The sequence below is a fragment of the Mobula hypostoma genome, chromosome 18 (assembly GCF_963921235.1).
Source record: "Mobula hypostoma chromosome 18, sMobHyp1.1, whole genome shotgun sequence".
Classification (NCBI taxonomy): Eukaryota; Metazoa; Chordata; class Chondrichthyes; order Myliobatiformes; family Myliobatidae; genus Mobula; species Mobula hypostoma.
This window is the reverse complement of record NC_086114.1, coordinates 53463953-53487289: the sequence shown is the minus strand read 5'-3', so window position 1 is coordinate 53487289 and position 23337 is coordinate 53463953. Positions and strand designations below refer to the sequence as shown.

Below are 23337 nucleotides of genomic sequence, written 5' to 3'. Positions count from 1 at the left end.
AAAGTGAGTGACCAGCTGCTCTGGGGTGTCACATTGCTGTAGTTTTTTTGACCATCTGGTATCGTTTAGGTGACCGGTGTCCATGTTCTGTCAGGTCCTGTTGGAACAAAAGCCCGGATCACTCATTCACTGAAAGCTAAGAGTGCATGGACAGTGTTCCCTTCACCTTGCCTTACATTACACAAAAATCTCTGTAAAATGTGTGCTTGATGCAATCACAGACCAGCTGCTTTGGGTAAAGTGTCATTTGCAAAGCCTTTGCGGTTGGGCAGTACTACTTCCAACAACTGAACCTAAGCTGATTCCCGGAAGCTGGTTTTTGCACTACGTTATGACCATGCACTGTATTGAAACTGCTCTGGATGGCTATTAACCCAGTTCACCTTCTGAAAGGTAGAACTTGTACCTAGAAATACGAGAGATTCTGCAGATGTTGGAAATCTAGCCCAACACACAAAATGCTTGCGGAATTCAGCAGGTTAGGGAGTATCAATGGAAATGAATAAATAGTTGAAGTTTTGGGCTGAGACCCTTCTTCAAGACAGGAAAGGCAGTGGAAAGATGCCAGAATAAAAAGGTGGAGAGAGGGGCAGGAGAACTAGCTAGAAGGTGATAGGTGAAGGCAGGTGGGTGGGAAAGGTAAAGGGCTGGATAGTGATGTATTTCATAGGAGAGGAGACTGGACCAACGGAGAAAAGGAAGGAGTACTTGTATACTTCCAGTCTGCGCCTTGTAAGGCATGAAGATGCCCGACGCAGGCCTCTCATGGTCTGAGTCGATGTTCCCCCCACTTGTATACTGCTATTTGCAATTTCGGAACATCACAAAATGCATTGAGGTAGGTAATGTGAGAAACGTACAAATTGCTGATAGCAAGTTCCCATGAAGAGCAATAAAAATTAATTTTTGTGGTATTGCCTGAGAGCTTAAATGTTGCTAGGGTAATGGGGAGAAGTTCTGTGCATCTCCTCACATATGGCATAAGATTGTTTACGGCAACCTGGAATGAAAGAAAGGGTCTGGATCAACTGCAAGTCCATAAGATCGCGAGTATTCAGTACTGTACTCCTTCAATACAGCACTGGCATGTTAGCCTCGATATTAGAATCATAGAGAGATACAGCTGTGATCATTAAGTACCTCACCTTACACTACTCCCACCCTAACCCATTGAATTCTCCCGCATTCTCATCACCCTTTCCCAAGATTCTACACACACCTATACATTGGGAGCAATCTGCAGTGTCCAGCCTGCAGGTTTTAGAATGTGGGAGGAAGCTCCCGCAGTCTCAGGGATGGTGTGCAGACTCCAGGAGCCAGGTTTGAACTTGAGTTGCTGGACCCGTGAGTCGGCTACTGTGCCACTGTTTCATATTTATGCTCCAGCTTGGATGATGAACTCCTACCTAACCCTCATTTAACTCTAGCAAATGATTCCCAAATTAGTGCTCTGGTACAGAGAGTGTACGTTAGCATAAAGGCAAATGTCATGAAGTTGCTGCCACAAGGTGAGTTTGAGGATGCCAGATATCATCACCAACTTTAGGGATGTTTTGTATTATCCCTGGCCTAATGAGGTCCTTTTCCTACTGAAAACACAATTAATAATACCTTTTTAAAAAGGGGAAGTGTTAAAGTGTCCAAAAATGAATGGGGAATAACCCTGAAGCTTTGAGAGCTGGCAATTGTGCTAAATGGCTTCCGTTTCTGGTTTAAAAGTTCTGTGATTGTGTTGATTTTAATATGCCTGATAATTGCAGTTGTTCCCTCATTTAGTGCTTTCTGGGGTGTGTTTAGGCTAGGTATAGTCGAGAATAAATTCATCTTTAGGAGTAGCTATATTTTTTTTAATCAGTAGTAACAGTTAAGTTTCTTCATGTGTCAGCTATTGAAAGGAGAATTTATTCTGCTCTGAGTTCAAGTACTCCGTTGCTGAGATATGGCAATACCTTCTTTGAAATACTGCTTTTTCAACTTCAGTGTTTTTCGCTTGTCAGCGTAACTAATTCAAATATGGCTAAAATTCAGAGTTCAGTTATGTAACTTGCTATTTCTATTCTCAGATGTAGATTACTCAAGCTCTACTTAATGTTGCACGGTAAAGTTGTAGATTAGCTCATATCTGTGAATTTCCTGTTTTTTTTAAGAGATGCGGCGCAGTAACAAGTTTATCTGGCCCAATGAGCCTCTGCTGCCCAGTTATACCATGTGACCAATTAACCTACTAACCCGTACATCTTTGGAATGTGGGAGGAAACTGGAGCACCCAGAGGCAGCCCACGCCGCCACAGGGAGAACATACAAAGTCCTTACAGACAGTGGCGGGAATTGAACCCAGGTCACTGGCACTGTAACAGTGTTATGCAAACCACTATGCCACCGTGCTGCCCCAAGTCTAAAGGTGAGGGATTTCATAAAGTGAAATAGGGCCATGTTCCTTGTCATTAACACATCTCATCTCTTTTTGCAGCTTAACCGAATGGAGTATGTCCACTCAAAGAGCTTAATCTACAGAGATGTCAAGCCAGAAAACTTTCTAATTGGAAGGCAAGGCAATAAAAAGGATCACATAATCCACATAATAGACTTTGGTTTAGCCAAGGAGTATATTGATCCGGATACCAAAAAGCACATCCCCTACCGGGAGCACAAGAGCTTAACGGGCACGGCAAGATACATGTCCATCAACACTCACCTGGGCAAAGGTCTGTTTAGTCGCCTTGAGATCATTTTGTTTGAATGGAACTTCTGATTTATTGTACCGTGGAAAGTTAGTTTGTGGTAATTATGTGAGATATAAACACTGAATGTGGAGTAAATAGAAGAAAAAAAGGTATGACATGGAAATTAAATGTAACCTTTACAGTTTAAGTAAATGTAGCAATTTAAGTAACAATGAAGGATGCTTATCTAACTCATTTAATTCAACTTGGAATGTTTCTGTATTATATGAACAAATGGCTTTGTATGTAAAGCAAGCTCTCTTAGAGCTTCCATCTAATTAATTCCCAGTGATGTGATTTGAACATACTCATTGCAAAATCCAGGCTTTCTGCAGATGACGGTTATGGTCTGCTGAATGCAATTACTTTGAATGGTTTGCTGCTCCTGCTTTGTTCATTTTCCTGTCATTTCTGCTGAGAACAATAGCAGAATTAGAAGTAGTCTGCTGCTGTAATTGATTGCTCCAAATGATGGCTCCTGTGATGTGTTGAGCTAGGTCCACAACTCTGAAGTTTTTTGGGGACATATGTAGAGTATAGAGTTGCCATACCAAGTCATCATACATAAAGACAGAATGCTTTCTATGATACATCAGTAAAAATTGTTAGAGTTGACAGGGAAATGCCAGATTTCTTTAGCCTCCTGAGGAAGTCAAGGCATTGCTGAACTTTCTTGGCCATGACGTCAAGAGGGTTTGACTAGGAGGAATAGGTTGAACAGGACAGACATTAGTGAATATCCCCTCTTTTGAGATTATGATGGAAGGAAGGGCATCGATGAAGCAGCTGAAGATGTCTGGGCCTCGGACACAGTCCTGAGTAGCTCCTGCAGTGATGTACTGGCTGGGATGATTGACTGCCAACAACCACAACTGCTTGTGTCTTGCTTTGTGAGATATGATTGGAACCACAGGAGTACTTTTCCTCTGCTGATTGACTTCCATCTGTAATTGCATCTTGAATTCCAGCTGTCCATCTGGTGACGTACTCTATTGTGCTGTTGGGTAGGGAGTCCCAGCATTTATAATGGTTGACAATGAAGGAAGTATAGGGGGTGGTATTTCTATACTCCAGCAGCCCTTTCATCTTCTGTATTAGAAGTGTTGGGTTTAGGAGGTGCTGCTGCAGGTGGATGGTATGAATATTTAGGGTAATTGATTGGGTTTCAATCAAGCAGGCAGTGTCCTGGATAGTGTCAAACATCTTGTGGGTTGTTGAAGCTACATTTATTCAGGCGAGTGGAAAACTTTCCATCACTCTCCTGACGTGTCGTGTCAAGTTGATGGTGGAAAAGCCTTAGGATGCCAGGAGGCATGTCTCTTGCTGAAAGGTACCCGGCCTCAGCCCTGCATTTGTAGCTACAGTATTTATGTGGCTGGTCCAGATGTGTTTCTGATTAATGGTGACCCCCAAAATATTGATGATGCAAAATGGTTTTGAGGCAGTCACATGCCTGATGAAGTCTTTTGTCTTTCTAATCAGCCCTCTCAACTTTTCATATTTGACCCCACCTGTTTCAGTCAACTAACTCTTGAATAATCACGGAGCAAAGAAAGAGTTTTCATTTTGTGCCCATAATTACAGACAGGAAGCGCTCTTTACAGTGTAGTTACTTCTGTAATTTAGGGGTGCGACTTGAACAAGTAATTCCCATTTCATGGGTTTCCTGGATTTTCAGAGGGTTGATTGATTTGTTCTGTAAGAGTTGGGGATAACAAGGAATTTCTAATGTTCCTTTAATGGAAAAAAATTCTCTGAAACTAGTTGCTAAAGTCTTTTAAGATACGGTACCCAGTAGGCTTAATAGTGAACTTGTAGAGTGCAATCCACAGAAGCAAACTACTGTCCTGGAATATCATCTTTTTAAAATAAGTCAAAATACAATCTGCTGGAGAAACTCGAGGTCAGACAGCATTTGTGGAGGGAAATGGTCAGTCGATGTTTCAGGTCAAGACCCTTCATCTCGACTGAAAATGGAAGGAAAAGAGCTGGTGTAAGGAGATGAGGAGTGAGATACGGGGTGAGAGTTGGCAAATGAAGTCAGGTGAGGGAGAGAAGGGTGGAGGTAACAATGGGAGCTGGGAGATAATAATTAGAAACATCTAAGGGAAGAAGGTGATTGAATTTGATGGGAAAGGAAGGTGGAGCATGGAACCAAATAAGGTAGGGAAGATGCGTGGAAAGGAGCAGTAGGGGGAGGGGATGCAGAGAGCGCCGTATGATGTGTGTGCAGTTGATAAACAGATGAAGGAGAAGGAAACCAGGTGATAGGTTGGGGAGGTTTGCAAAGAAGAGTGTGTATAAGAAGACCTGAGTAGATCAGAAGGAGAAGGAAAGGACTCCTGGTTCCTTTGGTGTCACTAATCTTCTAGTATCTGCATAGTTTGAGGACTAATTAAAAAAAATCCTTGTGTTCCAACTGACCAAGCTACAGAGTACTGTCATTTACTGGTTTTAAGGGTTCTCTGTGCTGGGAGTCTCCTAATGATCTGTTAATCTTCTGCAATTCCTGGTACGTAGTTTTGGTGGGGTAGGAAATGTGATGCAAGGCCCCCCCCACCATTATCTAGGTCTATTGGGAAAGGTTATCAAGTTCAAATTTATTGTCAATTCAATGGTAAGCCGCTGAACAAAACAACGTTCCTGTGGACCAAAGTGCAGACACAGTACCTATAACTCACAACGTATGAAGTAATATTACCACAAATAAGTTAACAAATCTTAAGGTGCATTTGTGTGACAAGTTAAAAAGTAAACAGTATAAAGCTACTATGTGGTGAGACCTGGGTGGTGGCAGGGAGTTTAGTCTCACAGCCTCGGGGAAGAAGCTGCTTCCCATCCTAACAGTCTTTGTCCTAATGCTACGGGACCTCCTGCCTGATAGTAGGGGGTCAAAGATGTTATTAGACAGCTGGGAGAAATCATTGACAATGCTAAGGGCTCTGCGTATGCATCTCAGATGAGTGGAAGAAAGACCCAGATGATCTTCTCAGCACTTCTCACAGTCCTTTGGCCTTGCAATTCCTGTACCAGAGGGTGATGCAGCTGGTCAGGCCACTAAACTGTGCTCCTGTCAAAATTGGATAGAATGGGGTGAGGTGGGGGCTAGGAATGAGGTGAGGTGGGGGCTAGGAATGGGGTGAGGTGGGGGCTAGCTTCGCCTGCCTCAATCTCAGCGGGAAGTGAAGACAGTGCGGTATTTTCTTCACTGAAGAGATGGTGTTGAGGGACCAGGTGAGATCATCCATTAAGTACACTCCCAGAAACATGGCACTCCTAACTCTTTCCATGGAGGAGCCGTTTATGTGCAGTGAGGAGTGGTCAGCTTGAGCCTTCCTAAAGTCCACAATTAACTCTTTAGTCCTGCCCACATTGAGAGCCAAGTTGTTGTGCTCACACCATTCTACCAGCCTCTCTACCTCCTCTCTGTACATTATCTTGTCATTGTTGATGAGGCCAACTACTGTTGTCATCAGCGAACTTGATGGTTTGGTTGGAACTTGATCTAGCCATACAGTCATGTGTCTGCAACGTGAACAGCAGGGGGCTGAGCACACAGTCTGGGGTGTGGTGGGGGTATATTGGGTGGTGCTGGTGCTCAGCATGATGGATCTAGAGGCATTGCCGCCAACACAGACTGACTGTGGTCTTTCCGTCAAGTCAAAGATTCAGTTACAGAGAGGTGTTCAAACCCAACACAGCCAGTTTACCATATTTATGGAGTTGTCTTTGAGGAGATCACTACAGCGCAGCTTAATGGAGATGGGAGGGTGATTTAAGGATAGCTGTGTGCAATTATGGATCCATTTTGAAATGGATTGAATGATTGAATAAGATTAAGTGTTCCCACTTGCAGATATGTTTTATTTCAATAATTGTCAGCTTTCAGAGAAACATTGGTATAATTGTAAAATGCATTTTATAAATGACATCGAGGTGTATATTAAGTTTAAGTTTGTGGTGCTTCATTTAGTTTTAATTAAGTTTGTCTTGTTTCCAACTTTTGTATTAGAATGTTAAATAATTTGTGATCTGCATCACATTATGCACAGTTTTTATTACACTTCTCCCTCTTTAATGTATTAGCTCAACAGTAAGATTTATTCTCGTTTTCTCCTAGAGCAAAGCCGCAGGGATGACTTGGAGGCTCTAGGACACATGTTTCTGTATTTTCTACGAGGCAGCCTCCCCTGGCAGGGTCTAAAGGTGAGGGGAATGTGAACCTTGCTGATTTCACTCAGAATTCACTACCACAAGTAAAGAATGACTTGTAAGAGCTAATCCAACACTTTTTCGAGATTTGAATGTAAATAAAGTCTCTGGTTAACACAATGTACCAGTTTAGAATTACCCTCAGACATCTCATAATTCTGATGATTAACAGGCATTCAGAAATTAGCACGAGAAATAGCATTTGTTTTGGCACTTAAATTGTGTTCTAACCTAGTACAACAAAATGGACCGTTTTGTCTGAATATTTGTAACAGCTGTGACTGAGGGCACAACTTTATAACTGGCTCAACGTGTATTGTTTTTGAAGGATATCGACTATAAATTTCTATGTATTGCTGGAAAACTCTTGAAGCTATCTCATTCCATAATTCCTAACCCATTCCTGTCTCAGGTGTTGTAATTTTTTAATTACACTGTATTAATGATTCTGGTTTTTATTCAGAATTTGATTCAAAATGTTAGGCTGACATGTTGTAATAAGCCCTGGCATTGTCCTTGATGAAACAGAACTGGTACAGAAAGATGAAGCAACACACATCAAAGTTGCTGGTGAATGCAACAGGCCAGGCAGCATCTCTAGGAAGAGGAACAGTTGACGTTTCAGGCCGAGACCCTTCATCCTGAAACAGTTAGTCCTGACAAAGGGTCTCAGCCTGAAACGTCGACTCTACCTCTTCCTAGAGATGCTGCCTGGCCTGCTGTGTTCACCAGCAACTTTGATGTGTGTTGCTTGAATTTCCAGCGTCTGCAGAATTCCTTGTGTTTGGTACTGAAAGATGGTGGTTTTTCCCTCTTTCTGGCTCTTTGCTAACTGGAAACTAATTCCAGTCCCCGATCTCCACATGATTGCATTTATGTCGTTGCAAAGAATGGAATACTGTCTGCTACAAATAGTCACAGTGGCAAGATGTTTCATATCTAGAACATGAAATGCTTCTGAGTTTCAAATACCAATTCATAGAACATAGAACACTTCAGCACAGTACAGACCCTTTGGCCCACAGTGTGTGCTGATCTTTTAACCTACTCTAAGATCAATTTAACCCTTCCCCCTTCCAATTCAGAAAGTCTTTTACCTTGCTGTTTATTGATAATATTAAAGAGAGAGATTCTTTTGCCAAATGCATTCCCTTTGCCCTCTATATTCACTTGCCAGTGAACTCTGCAAATTAAATTAAAATTGATTTGTTTTTGCTCTTTCCCCTTGCTGGACGAAAGGTCTCAATGCGAAACATTAGCTACCGATTCCCCACTACGGAGGGAAATAGACAGTTGATGTTTTAGGTCAAGGCCCTTCATCTGGAGTAAGAATGAAGGGGAAAGGGCTGGTGTACTGTTCTCCTTATGTGTGAAGTAGGAAGTGCACAATTCAGCTGTAAGCCCAGTTCCACTCAACTGAACACAGGAGTCAGGATATAGCGTCCAAGTTTTATTTGGGCAGCACACACACATACAATTGAGTAAGATTAAAAAGACGCTGATTTTGATTGTGCAAATGAAAGAAAGGCAACACAGGATTGTGTAATGTGCTTCGGTCTGGCTGAACAACTCCACCAAAACAAAGTGGCTGTCCTCCTCACATGGTCCAACTGAATTTTAAAGTTAAAGGGGGCAGTGCTATATTTTAAAATAAAACCCTGAACAGTTGTTATAAGGAGATGATGGGGGTGGGAGTAGGAGAGGGAACTTGCTGAGTTATGTTCCTCCAAGTAGTTTGTTTTCTGTTATAACCTGACGATTGGTATAATTGATAAGCAAACAGGAACATGAAAACACATGCACATTTGTAATTTCTGAAACTATTAGCATTATTCGTGAGTCCACAAAGTTCATGATTTCTTGTTTTGGCATTTCCTGGCTTGCTGCTTTTCTGTTGTGACATGGAAACCTTTGAGTATTGGAGATGTATCAGTCTTGGGTCATGTTATATTTTATACTGTTGATTTAAAGTGAGCGTGTACAGCATTATAGATTGTCAATTGCATTCTCAATGAGTAGAGGAAGCAGTAATCTAAATGTTCCATTACATAGTCTAAATTATTGCTGATGTACTACTCCATGGATAAGCTCCCTCCGTTCTAATAGAACAGTGCCCTGGCATTTTAGCAATAATAGAACTTACTAGGGAGTCTTTCCATATGCTTCTGCACCTGTGCCCAGCCTTATTAGGAGTCCCCTGCCTTGCCATGTTTCTAACCATATGCTACCCTTGTGTCAAGCCTTGCTGGCAATTGTGAAACTGAGTAATCTCCGTTTGTTTATTTCTGTTATCTGGAGCCTGGCATCCTCACTTAATTCCAGACAAGTCTGTAACTCCAGTCATTATAGAAAAAGGGCATCTTTTCAGAAAAGTAGATGTTATAAATGGGTGTTTTGCACATAATTTAAATTATTTACAGGCATTCAGTTGTTGTAAATTATTTGCATGGTGCAGTGAGAGGTATATGATACGAATGGAGGCATTCAGATTCTCGTGCAGTTTGTAATTGAAGTTGCATGTTAACGCATGCTGGCAGTTAGTTCAGAACATATTGAATTTGGAGCATTTTGTGTTGCTAATGGTAGGGTTGCCCCAGGGTTGTAGGATGGAGTATTATTATCAAAGGGAGGAAGGAAGTTGTGGCTAAACAGCAAAGCTGCTTCCAACTCTTCTGGTTCCCAGAACATGTATAATAAACCTTCCGTCTCTGACTGAGCTTCCTGGTTACCAAACCTTAATGTTACATCTTTTTTAAACAAGCTTTTGTTAACTTTTTTTTTCTGATAAAGTTCCTGTATTATATTTACTACAAGGAATGCTGATGTAAAAGCCACATTCTACAGCATAATCAGTTATGAAGTCGTGATCTGCCTAGCTTCTACATGTTATAAATCTAAAGGCAGTATTTGTATACTGAATAATTTTCTGTATCTGGTTCAATTAATTGCTGCCCTTCCAAGTCTGGCACCTAAAGACTTCAGTATTATTTAACTCCCATGTTCTACATCATGGGAGAACAGTTAAAGTGTTTGAATTAGTTTCAGTGTTTCTGCTAGAAAGGTTTCAGGTGTTGAGACCAAGGGAAAAGAAATACTTGTGTTTTGTAGGAAATATAGTAAGCCTACATTTGTGTTGCCCATCCCTAAACTCAATCACAATCCCTAACTCCCCTTGAGAAGGGGTGTGAGCAGCATTTCAGAGTTACTGCAGTTCTTCTGTTGAAAGTATACCCATAGTTCTGGTTGGCGTTGAGTTCCATGATTTCAACCCAATGAAGGGTCAACAACACAATTCCAGATAGTGATAAAGTACATTCTGGTGGAGAGCACGAAGATGCTAATAATCTCATAAGCATGTTGCCTTTGTCCTTGGTGATAGAGGTCACAGGCTTTGCTGGAAGCTGCTGTTGAAGTACCCAGAGTGAGTAAGTTTTGTAGATGGCACACATTGCAGCCACTGTATGCCAGTGGAGGAGGGAATGAATGAATAATTCATGGAATCCAGTCAAGTGGACTACTTTCTCCTGCATGGATGATGTGAAACTATGGATTTCTCAACCACAGGAGATGGCAGGGGCAAAGTTACTAATGAAGGAAGTAGGATACAGGGGATAGCATGTGAGTGGCAATATGGTGTTGAGATAGAGTATCAGACATGATGGTGTTGAATGGCTTGCTGTTCTGTTACTTGCTATTGCCCATAAGGTCACAAGTTGTGGCAGTTGTCATTTCTGCTGCTGCTGATAGTGCATGGTGAATGTCCAGTTTTCAGCTTCCAATTCTCAATCCCATTCAGTACATTTGTAATACCAGTCCATGCATTGGAGGGTGTTCTTTTAACAGATTGTCTTAACACACAGTCCATTGGCATACTGCTTCTGGAAGCTAAGCTTCTGAATTCATCGCTGCCTGACGTGTATTCATGGTCTCATTCCACTTAACTGAACTTTGAGTTCAGTTAATGATTTCGTTAATGTTTTGAGGTTCAAGGGAATTCCATTGGCAGACTTCCCGTTGATCACACAGCCAGGGTGTTATATCCACTGCATCATCACTTATATGATATTCAAAGTGAAGCATCTCAGCTGGTGATGACTGCAGGTTCTGTTGGGGATGTCAGTTTGTCAGCTCTCAACACTTCTAGGTCAGCATGACTGCTGACGGATTGATGAGTCATAACTCATACCAGTCTGTCATTATCACCTAACATCATCGAGATGTACCAACCTCAAACGTAGCTTGCTTCCTCAACCCCATCCTTAAGGCAATGAAAACCACTGAGTCATTGGCTATTTCATTTGAAGTGGAGTTCAATCAGAGCTAAGTAGAAAAGAAAACTTGTATTTATCCCGAGTCTATAAAAGTTCTGTGTGTTTTAAAACACTTTATAGATATTTTAAGCACTTGAAATTCCTGTTGAAATACAGGAAATAGAGCAGCTAGTATGCACACAAATGGCTCCTTTAGGCAACCAATAGTGATTTGTTTTGAGAAAGTACATTGTGATAGCTCTCCTTCGAAATTGAATGTGGGCTCTTTAGAGTCCATTTGAGAGATTAAGGATGGATCAGTTTAACATCTCATCTGAACGACAACACCTCCAACAATGCCATACACCTGTCAGTGCTGTACTCATGGGTCACTTGTGTTCATTTTGAGCATTAAACATTGTTGTGGAGCTTCAACAAACAGTGGCAATGCAAGCTGTGCAGTAGTCACTCCGTTCGTTCAATTGTGACCCTCAGTGCTATCTGTTTATAGCTTGCACATTCTCCCTGTGATTAGGTGGGTTCCTCCTGGGTGCTCCAGTTTCTCTCTCATTCTAAAGGACGGCAGTTTGGGAAGTTAACTGAGAATAGCAGGTCTGTTAATGGACACGTGAGAAAGAAATAAGTGTGGTATGGCATTGTTCCAGTAACTGGTATAGGCTTGATGGTCTGAGTATCCTTTCATATAAAGAAACATAAAGCAGCTTTGCAGTTCTGATGAAGACCTCATAGACTGAGCCAAGGCTGATAATGACCAAGAGCTAGATCTGCCCTGAGAAATGAATAGGTTGAATCATTTTGGATGTACACCAGTCTCCTTCTTCCCCGTGACCAATCTCAATAATATATAGTTACCTCCTTATTTAGCAGCTTCTGAAGCTCACTGAGAGTGACTGTTTTTCATAGTAGCCTCTCTTACAAATGCCATTATTCTCCAGCAACTAAGTTTAGAGGGGCAGCCTGACCTAGGCAGTGTGACTGTAGTTTCATATTTCTTCCACTTTTTCTTGATGGACTGCACTGAGCTCTGGACTATCTGAGTGCCTTTGAGATGTACCCTTCCCCAGATTTATACTTCTCTATTATAATTTCCCTGAGTTGTCTTGAATCTTCTTTTGTCTTCATTTTGGTTTGGTCAGTTGAAAATCTATCATACTGTTGGACCTTACAGAGATGGGGGGATATTGATAACTGAATTCATTGAAAACAGGTGATTCTCCAATTTTCTACATCAACAAATTGGTAAGCTGGTAAGATAATATGTATATGGCACCTGAGGAAAGTTGGCGTAGTAATTACAAAGGGTAATTCAGCCTCACAATTTTGGTTTTTAATTTTTAGTAAATTGTTGACAGGCTTTGGAATTTTTCTTTTGACTTGACATGATGCACAATGTTTTGTAGATTAGCTCAAAAAATCATACTTCAGATTATTTTAAGTTTAGAAAATGAGATAGTAAAATGTGAAAATAGTTGTGGGGGCCGAATACTTTCTCAAGGCACTGTAAATGAGAATTTTGAGCACCCTGTCTGTTCTGTTATTACTCTCAAAGCTTGACCTGAAAGAGAATGTTCCCAGTGGTAATCTCTATCAAAGAAAAGTCTCTTATACATAAGCTTGCTTATCATATGACTGGTAAACACCAGCTGCTGAACGCCTTGAGCGTGGGCACACAACACTTTAATTTATTATTTCAAATTGTCAGGTTTATAATCCTGATTCTGCATTCACAGTTCACCTGCCTTAGTTGGAGCCCCACAGTGCAGTTATTTTCTATACTTGACCTGGTTGCTATGTGAAATCCACTGAAACAAATATAATTTTATTTTGGAATTTGCATGCAAAATATGGGTGTACGTGTTTGTAGAATATTTATTTCTAACACATTTTTTGCAAGATTCCTTTATAATTTCTGAGAGAGAACTGCTAGACTGAACCACACCCCAGTCATAGATGGTGAGATTGCAAACAGTAAAGGTCATATTAACACTGCCGGCTGCTCCACAGTTAACTAATAATCTCTTAGTGCAGGATCATTCAGCCTATTGATTCCACAGAATACTGAATGAGTTGTGGTGATGTAATTGCTTAACTAGAGCACATGCAATAAATGTACCCCAAGAGTAAGTGGGAGAAAACAAGTGTGGGCAATAAATTCAATTTAACAAGATGCTGTCTGAACTTTGTGTTTGGGTTTGAATGTGCTGTTGTGTGCTGGGGCAGCAGGCTGAGGGTAGCAGACACCAACAGAATCAGCAAACTCATTCGTAAGGCCAGTGATGTTGTGGGGATGGAACTGGACTCTCTGATGGTGGTGTCTGAAAAGAGGATGCTGTCCAAATTGCTTGCCATCTTGGACAATGTCTCCCATCCACTACATAAAGTACTGGGTGGGCACAGGAGTACATTCAGCCAGAGATTCATTCCACCGAGATGCAGCACAGAGCGTCATAGGAAGTCATTCCTGCCTGTGGCCACCAAACTTTACAACTCCTCCCTTGGAGGGACAGACACCCTGAGCCAATAGGCTGGTCCTGGACTTATTTCCTGGCATGATTTACATATTACTCTTTAATTATGGTTTTATATTGATATATTTATACTCTGTTCTTGGTTGGGACAACTGTAACGAAAATCAATTTCCCTTGGGACCAATAAAGTATGACTATGACTAAATAAATTAAGATATTAGTGAGTCTTTGTCACATAAACATCTGCTCAAGTGGTTAACTGGTTGGGTGCAAAAATTTTTACAACGTTGATTTGTTTGAGTGTGAGGACATTTTGGATGTGGGTATTGGAATGTTTGTGAGAGAGACCTAAGGATGCGTTTAGGTTCTGTCTGATTTTAGCTTTATTCTTCTGGTTCTGGTTTGTGGCAATTCAACTCCCGATTCTGTTGTTGTGCTTGCTCCCAGTAACGTTTGATCAGGCAGATTAAGGATGGTAGCCTTGTGGTGTGGGTTGTGTTATACTGAAATATAGTAGTGAGAGATGAGATTTCCCTGTGAGTCAAAGTAATCAAAATAATCTCAGAGTTAAGCAGCGTGGTAACAAGTCTGCAGGTTTCCATCTGCTGAATGTGCAACAACCATCAAGCACACATTTACACTAGTTCCATTTTACTCTCTCCGCAATCACACTTATGTCCTCCAGATTCCTCTTCTCACCTACATGAGAGGAGAAATTTACAGTGACCAATTTACTTACCAATCCTCATGTCTTTGGGAAGTGGGAACAAGCTGGAGTACCTGAGGGGTTCCCATCCAGTAACAGAGAGAATCGAGGTCAGGATTGAACATGGGTTACTGGAGCTATGAGCAGACATCCCACCTCTCCCGGAAGTTCCGGGAGTCTCTCGCATACTGATAGCAGCTCCCTGACGCCTGGAAATTATATACAATATCCCGGAAATCAAATTTTTGGAGAAGGGGAGGGTGGAAGGGCGGAAGGGGGGAACATCCTGATAGGTCTACTTAGCACGAAGAGAGGCCAATCAATTTTCTCTGTGGGCAGGCTTTACAGTCGACCTCAAACATAATGACAGTGTTGCTGGCTGCATTGTTTGCAACAGTGACTTTTCTATTGCCCATGGTGGGTTAAAATGTAAAAGACATGTTGAGGTGAGTTTAACAGGTGTCATTTGTTCATTAGCATAGCTAACGTTATTTAAACTAGCTGGCTAGCTGCTAAGGAGCTACTCTATTGATGTCGTACGTGATGAGGCCAAACTCCCTGTAGACTTGCTTAAAGTTGTAATAGAATAAACATGATAATATAATATAAGTACATATTTTAATGTCACATTTTCTGCATATACCCAACTTGATTTACAGATGAGACAAAATCACTAAACAAAGTATTACATACGCCCTTGGAGGTCGACCCGGGGGTGGGGGGGTGCTACCTCCCTGAAATGAGTTTTTGCAGGGTGGGATGTCTGTATGAGGCAGCAGCTCCACAAGCTGCACCACTGTGTTGTGAAAGGGTGGTTAAAAAAATCACTACCTGGAATATTTATCCTTATGGAGTATTCCTTCATTTTACTGTAAAAGGTAGGAAGTAAGATTTCATACAATTTTCATACTCTATTTGGGGAGAATTGTAGACTGTGGGGTTCATGTTGGTTCTTGTACTGCTACACATGACTTTAGACAGGCTTGTTTGTCAGGGTGCTGGTGTACTAGAGATAGGGTGTGACCTGTTAGGATAATAATTAATATGACGCACCATTCACAATCCACGATCCCAAAGTGCTTTAGAGCCAGTGAAGCATATTGTGTTCTATTTTCTCTCGAAATGTTGGGAGCACAGCGATCTGGCACAGATACAGTGAACTGAATGACCTCTCTCACTAGTGTACCTTTTCTAAAGTGCTCCCACTGACAGCAGTGTGGCAACGATCAGTAATGGCTTTTGCAGTAAATGGATAATTAAGGATGGAAACATTAATTTTCTGGAGCAAATTAGAAATAACCATAGGAAATGGGAGGAATTTGCACTTCACATCTGCCCTGCCATTGAGAATGATCATGGCTGATCCAGTCTCCATATCATATTTGTTCTTTCGCCATATCCCTTAATGATCTTTGCGTCTAGAAACTTTTATACTTTAACTACAGTATATTCAGTGACTGAGCCTCCGCACCACTGACAAAAAGTCCACAGGTTTACCTACCATCTGAAGAAATTTCTCTTCATGTCGGTCCTAGGTTTGTTACCCCCATATCCTAAGATGGTGACAATTCGTTCAAGGCATTTGCACTCAGTAGAGACATCTGGAGGAAATCTGTGCAAGGGGGAGCTGTGCCACAGGAGAGCAATCTCTGCTGTGCTGCAGCAAACAAGAGGCAGCTGTGAAAGGAGACACTGAACAGCTGAAAGACCTAACCACTGACCACAGCCACCACTTACTCTTGCCCCCACTGAGAGAGAATATGTGGATCCTGGATCAGCCTCTACAGTCACCTCAGCACCCACCAATAGACAGCCCTTCATTCTCGACTCGAGAGATCGCACTACTGCTGCTACTGCTACAAGACAACTAGACTGAGGAAACATCCAGACTTTCTGGCTCTGACACGATTTTGTAGATTTCATAAGATCCCCTTTCATTCTTCTAACCTCTGGTATATACAGGCTTGGTCTTCCAATCTCGTACAATAGCCCTTGGAATCAGTCTGATGACCTTGTTGCATTCCCTCTGTGAATAAGTAATCTTCATGAGGTAAGCAGATCAAAACTGTACACACTAATCGAGATATGATCTCACCAAGGCTTCTTGTACTCAAAATCCCTCAATTTTGAAGGCCTACATACCATCTACTTTCTTTCACTCATTTCTGCATTTGCTTTCATTGATGTCTAAGGACACCTAGGTCACCTTTTAACACTTAGCCTTTCAGTTTTTTATGCCCAAGTGGATAACTTCACATTTATCTATGTTATTCCTGCATGTGCCTTGTTCTCTCCCCACTCACTCACCTGTCTAGATTGCTATGTATACTTGAGCCAGTGAATGTGTTATTACCATTGGATCCTGATGCTTTTGTGATCCAAAGGTTCTTCTGAAGTTAAGAATGAGGCATAAAAGTTACTTATGATCATTTTTAAGTGATTCAAGAGCAAAGACTAGAAAGAAAGAAGATGAAGGAAAGAGAAAGACTGGAAGGAGTGCGGTCTTCTCGTACCAGACTGATAACAAAAATTCCATTGATAACATTAACCAATCAGATAGCCAGATTCAAGTAATGTAACACCTGCCATTGAAACCAAGAAGTCTCCAGAAAAATATAGAGGGAACTGTTAACCACTGGATAACTCACTGAAAAGTTACATGTATATGGGTGATTACAAGCAAACTTATGAAAGTTAAACTACAAGAAAGATAACGGTTCTGCAGCCCATCTGACATTACCCTCACATCTGGTAGATTCAAAACTGGTCTGGAGCTAGGAAACAAAGGTAATGCTTGAGCTCTGCTTGAAGGCCAGTGACTAGTGATGTGCCACAGGGGTCAGTGTTGGGACCCTTGTTATTCATTACTTATATAAATGATATGGATGTGAATGCATGATGCTCAATCAGTAAGACTGCCAATGACACAAAATTAGAAGGTTTTGTTGAGAGTGAAGAACTTTATCATAGATTACAGAGGAATTTTGATCAGTTAGGGAAGTGGACTGAGGACTGGCAAATCGATTTCAATGCAGGTAAGAGTTGAGGTGATGCATTTTGAGAAGTCTAACCAGCAGAGGACTTGTATTATGAATGATGGGCACGAGAGAGTGCAAAAGAACAGGGGGACTTGGGAATACAAGTGCATAATTTGTTGAACGAAGCTTCAGAGGTAGTCATGCTGGGACATTATGTTGCTCTTATATAAATCATTGGTTAGGCCGCAGTTGAAGTACTGTGTACAGTTTTGATCACCCTGTTATAGGAAAGGTACAGTTAAACTGAAAAGTGTTGAAAAGATTTATGAGGATGTTGTCAGGGCTAGAGGGCCTGAGTTTTAGAGGGAGTTGGCCAGGCTTGGTCTTTATTCCTTGGAATGTAGGATAATAATGCATAACCTTATCGCAATGTTTAAATTTATGGAAGTGGACAGTAACAGTCTTTTCCCCAGGGTAGGGGAGTCCATAACTAGGGAACATAGATTTAACATGAGAGTGTTAAGGGGACCTGACAGGCAGTGTTTTCACAGAATGTGGTAGGTATGTGACTGAACTGCCAGCTGAAGTGGTTGAGGCAGGTACGTTAGCCTCATTTAAGCACTTGGATAGGGACATGAAGAGGAGGAGCTTTGAGGGATATGGGCGGAAGGCAGGAAATTGGAACTAGTTGGGTTGGCATGAACTGGTTGGTCTGAAGAGCCTGTATCTGTATTGCATTGCTCTGACTATGACTCTAACAGCAAGGAATGCTTTAATCTAAAAGTAAACTCCTGTAGATGCTAGAAGTATGAAATAAAACAGAATACTGGGGTACATAAGTCAGGTAACATCTTTGGAGAGAGGGTTAGAGTTAACATTTCCTATCAATAACCTCTCGTGAGACTTGAGAAACATAACAGAAACCTGAAATAGCGAGGGGAAGGGATGGAGTAAAGAAAGAGTAAGGTCTCTTGACAGTAGGCGGCAGGAGAATTTAAATTAATCTGGCACCAGCTAAAAGAGGATGGTAAAGACGAGTAAGTAACAAAAAACGTATCTGAGGCCCTTATAACTTGGAGAAAAATAAGGTGCAAGGCTGGTTTGGCTGATTAACTAATATCACTTGATGTGTACTATAATTTATTTTTAAAAGTTTGAACCAGTGTTACCATAGACACTGTCAATGATTTCACTCTGTTGCTTCCATTCCCTCAAGATATCCATTGGTTAGATGGTTCTGCTGGCTTTTAGATCTTGAATGCATGAAGGTTTAAAATTTGTTTGCCCAAGCAATGTTCATGAATATTTTATTATAGTTCTGCCTTGGAGAGATGTAAGAGCACTTGATACTCTTACTCGATAGCCTCCAAATGCTTACATTTCTTTTCAGTATGTCTGCAAAAATATATGTGTAATGGCTTACAGGTAATATCTAAAGCAAATACCAAGATGTATTACTGATGCTATGCTGCACAATAATTGTCCTGATCTCTACTTAATCTGTATATGCAATCTTTGCCCAATGGAGTTTCCAGAACATGACTGGATTAATATTTTATTTGATTATGCCCAATTTAGTTTTCCAGTTTTATATGATTATCAGTCATATGAGCATAAATTGACTCTCTCTGGTTGCAGGCAGATACGTTGAAAGAACGCTATCAGAAAATTGGCGACACAAAGCGAAACACTCCCATTGAAGTTCTCTGTGAGAACTTTCCAGGTATGTTTAACTTGTGACTCAGTAAGTACCTGTTTAACTTGTGACTCAGTAAGTACCTGTTTAACTTGTAGACGTGTAGCTGCACAGCCATGATTTATCGCGTTGCTGTGTTTTCAGTTTCTTCAAATGATGGCACTTACAAAAAGCTCAGTATAATTTGATGCGTTTCTTTTATCTTTCTCCCCTCTTTAATAAAACATTTCCTGTTCAGTCCTCAATACTGCACTTCTCTAATTGCTATTATGACTGACAAAGTACTTTAGCGTTGGACATTGGGTGGCAGGGTGGAGATACGTCTCTACCCAATGGAGGTGTAAGGCACTCCTTCCCTCTACCAGCCTGCAGGTCATCCTCGGGCAATGTGTATCACTTGCAGGTCATCCTCGGGCAATGTGCCCCCCCCCACCAACCTCGATCAGGGTCATATGAAGCCGTGGGAGCAGGTGGTAGATGGTCATTTGAGCAGCTGGTGCATATCACAAGTCCTGGTTATGCGACCACTGACACCAGGCAGACAGTCTCTGAAGAGTATTTATAATGGCTGAGGTCACCCTTCTTGTAAGGACATGGGTCAGAAGAAGGAAATGCCAAGCCGCTTCTGTTGAAAGAAATTTGCCAAGAACAATCATGGTCACGGATAGAGAAAAGAATAAGAACAACAGCGTGAAGGGAGTCTTTGCTTCTCAGATTAAAGACAGATGGAAGACCACTATCACCCACGTTATATGACACTCCTCACGATGGTGAGTACTGGTCTGTACCACTTTTCATAAAACTATACACAGAAACACAGAAAACAGGGCAGGAGTGGGCTATTTGTCCCTTCTATTCAACACACCTGGCTGATCATCCAGTTCCCACCTTTTCCCCACTGCCCTTGATTGTTTTTAGCATTAAGAAATTTATTTTTTTCCTTCTTGAATATAATTATTGACTTAGTCAAAAATTCCACAGTTCACCTCCCTCTGAGTGAAGAAATTTCTCCTAATTTTGGTTATAAGTGGTGTACCGTATACCACGAGGTTGTGACCCCTGGTTCTAGACCCCAGCCATCTGAAACGTCTTAGGTTTCTATGATAACCACTCTCACTCATTAACACACAGTGAATATTGCCCTTACCAACCTCGCATATTAGTCCTGCCATCTCAGGAATCAGTCTGGCAAACCTTTGTATTATCTACACTGCAAACACATCCTCACACACACATCAGACGGAGCCCCACTAGGTACTTGTATGTCTCAGCAAAAATATCCTTGTTCCTGTACTCAAATACTTCTTTGGTGTAGACCAACATACCAATACTTCCAGACTGCTTGCCTTATCTGAATACATACTTGCTTTCAGCGACAGGAACTGGGGCATCCAGTCCTCATCTCATCTTTTCTCAGTCTTTACATCATCATTCTGTTTTAGAGTTAAAATGATAGCCTTGCATTTAACTAACGTTCATCTGACAAACATTTACCCACTCTCCCTACTTTCCTAAGTCATATTGGAGGCTCCTTGCATTATTCTTACAGCTCACGTTTGGCCCCAGCTTTGTGCTATTTGTAAATAGCTGGTGTGAAGCTATGGTGTCACTTAAGAAGTATATCCAGACCGTATCTTAGCTTGACTGAATTCTGTCCCCTGAATCTGCTGAGATCAGCACCAGAACAGGTCAGAAGCTAGGTGAAAAGGAACATGACTGGGACCATTGAAGTACTGATGTTGAAGCACTTTTTTTTAAAAGAGTTGGCACCCTTTCTGGTTTGAAGTTTAAACTCACTGCTCATCGTCTACTTCAAGGCCATTAAAATCTCAGCTCAGATTCGTGTCTAAAGAGAGTGGTACACTGTTCTACCACCACCATTGGCCACATCGCTATGTCCTATTTAGAGTGGCTGGTTATGTTAGTCCTTTTAGAAGACAATTGTAAACCTGATGCTCAAGGTTATAAAGATCTGTCTGCAGGAAGGAACATTTTTGATAACCTGCTGGTAGATTTGCAAAATTCCCTTTTGTGTGATTTGCAAGTACTGGGTTGTGTAGATACAGTGGAGAACAATATTTCAGATAAGCATTGTTGATTTGCATTATTAATAGCACCTCTAATTTGAAGCTTGGCAAACTGATAATTCATTTGTTAAGTTGCCTTGCAAGAATTCCTATATGGCTCTATTCAGTAGCTGTAGACAGTAAATCTATTCAGTAACTGTAGACAGAGCTGTGCTCTTGGGTCCAGTACCATGCAGTATTTCTGCCAGTTGGATTTCAGCCCATTTCTTAAGGAAAAGAACACTGATCCTATCAGGTCCTTTAGGTCATTACATAGTTGAATGTATGTAATGAGGAAGCTATTTGGCCATCCAGGTGTTGTCTTGAGACAGTGCCTAATGAATGAGGGTTATTCTGTTCACAACAGTAGATTTCTCCCACAATAATTTGAGCATGTCTTGTCATTCAAACCTCTTTACTTTCCCCACCTCTGCCAAACTACCAACCCTGCAGTGCCATGGTTAAAAATTGGAGGAATTGGAGATATTTGCTTGTAAACTCAAAACAGCATTTTGTCTAAGTGTTAAATAGATACTTTGAAGCCTTCTTGGTTTAATTTGACGTTCAACAGCTTCAAATAGACCCTGTTGCACTTTTGGACTGCTGGCAATAACAGGAATGAACTTGTACACCTCCTTTCGGCCCTTTCATCGTTTTGACTGTGTCCCAAATCACCATCTTTTTTTTTTGTCTTTCATCAGTGAATCACTTCTGATCTCGAGCTAAACATGAGCCTTTTATTTTGCACCATATGCTTCCTTCCATCCTTGTGCTTATCAAGCATTAAATTTGAAATTCTAGTTGTCATGAATGGTCATCGACATGAAAACTTGCCACACCCTCTCCATGGGACTGCTGTTTAAGTACCTTGTCTGTTTTCTTTGCAGAGGAGATGGCAACGTACCTCCGCTACGTGAGGAGATTAGACTTCTTTGAGAAACCAGACTACCAGTATTTACGTACACTATTCACGGACCTTTTTGAAAGCAAGGGCTATGCATTTGATTACGCATACGACTGGGTTGGCAGGCAAATAGTAAGTATCGCAACCCATATCATGGTCTTGTAAATAGAGCATTAATCACTATTTCTGATAAAATATCGTGGAGGTATGGATTCATTAAGCCCTCAGGAACAAAGTGTACAATTTTTTAAATAGTTTTTTGGCAAAGTAACAATTTTTGCATTGAAATGAAAATTCGCTGTCATGATGATGACTCTTCAGAAATGCTATACTTGTGAAATTAATATTAGAGTCAGGAAAGATTAATGTCAGATTAATGTGTGCCAGCCTTTTCATAGATAGTTCTGAGATGATCAGTTTCTCGGTGATGCCAATGGGACAGTAAATATGGGTAGAACACATAGTGAACTCCACTGTCCCATCTCTGAATAGCTGAAGGAAAGTGTGAAAGTAATTGGCTTGTGACTGCAGTAAAAAGGCCTAACTCTAAATTACATTTCAGAACAAGAAAGGTATCTGCAGATACCCAAAACTAGATTAACTTCACAAAATTATAATACAGCATTATAAATAGTTGAAATCCAATTCAGTAATTAAATAAGTTAAATTATGACAGATACAATCTTTTTAAACTGCAGATGCTGGAAATCTGAAATAAAAATAAAATGCTAGAAGCACTCAGCAGGTCAGACAGCATCTGTGAAAAGAGAAACAGTGTATTGGGTCTGCATCCCTTTTATTAGAAAAGGCAAGTTGCAAGTTAGTTTTCAATGGTGTCACTATTGCCACCTCTTTCCGTCTCACGTTTCTATCCCATTTGTCAATTAATCACTTCTGATCTCCAGCTGATACTGGTGTCTTATTTTGTTCCGTGCCCCTCTCCTCCACTTTGTCTGAATCAAGGTGATAGAAAAACAAAAGAAAAGGAAAATACTGGAAACATAAAGTAGGACAGGTAGCAGCTGTGGAAAGAGAAACAAAACTGAAGTTGAGGGTATTGTCTTATGCACAAGTACATATGTGCACAAGAGCAATAATGAACTTGTAGCAGCAACATGATCACAGACCATCATATAAGCAGTTGTTCACAAGGAAGGCATACTGTAAACATAAAATATACATAATGTTTACGAGAAAGAACAATCAGAACAAAAAATATTGAGGTCTGGTTTAGTGGAATATGATCAAAATTGTCATGGTATCACTAAACTGTAGTGGTTAGAGTTGTGCTGGGTTGGTTCAAGAATTGAATA

General features: G+C 41.0%; 1 protein-coding gene across 4 annotated transcripts in view; it reads left to right on the top strand.

Annotated features, from left to right (window-relative positions):
• Positions 1-23337, top strand: part of LOC134358542 (casein kinase I-like) — a 191898-nt gene that overhangs the window by 131075 nt on the left and 37486 nt on the right. For all 4 annotated transcript variants that reach the window (XR_010020892.1, XR_010020893.1, XM_063070883.1 and 1 more), the window contains exons 6-9: positions 2471-2705; positions 6844-6929; positions 18997-19081; positions 22008-22156. Coding sequence is in view for 2 of the 4 variants with exons in the window: in XM_063070883.1 (XP_062926953.1) it covers positions 2471-2705; positions 6844-6929; positions 18997-19081; positions 22008-22156 (555 nt within the window). In the remaining 2 variants the exon portion in view is untranslated. The remainder of the gene's footprint in view (positions 1-2470; positions 2706-6843; positions 6930-18996; positions 19082-22007; positions 22157-23337) is intronic.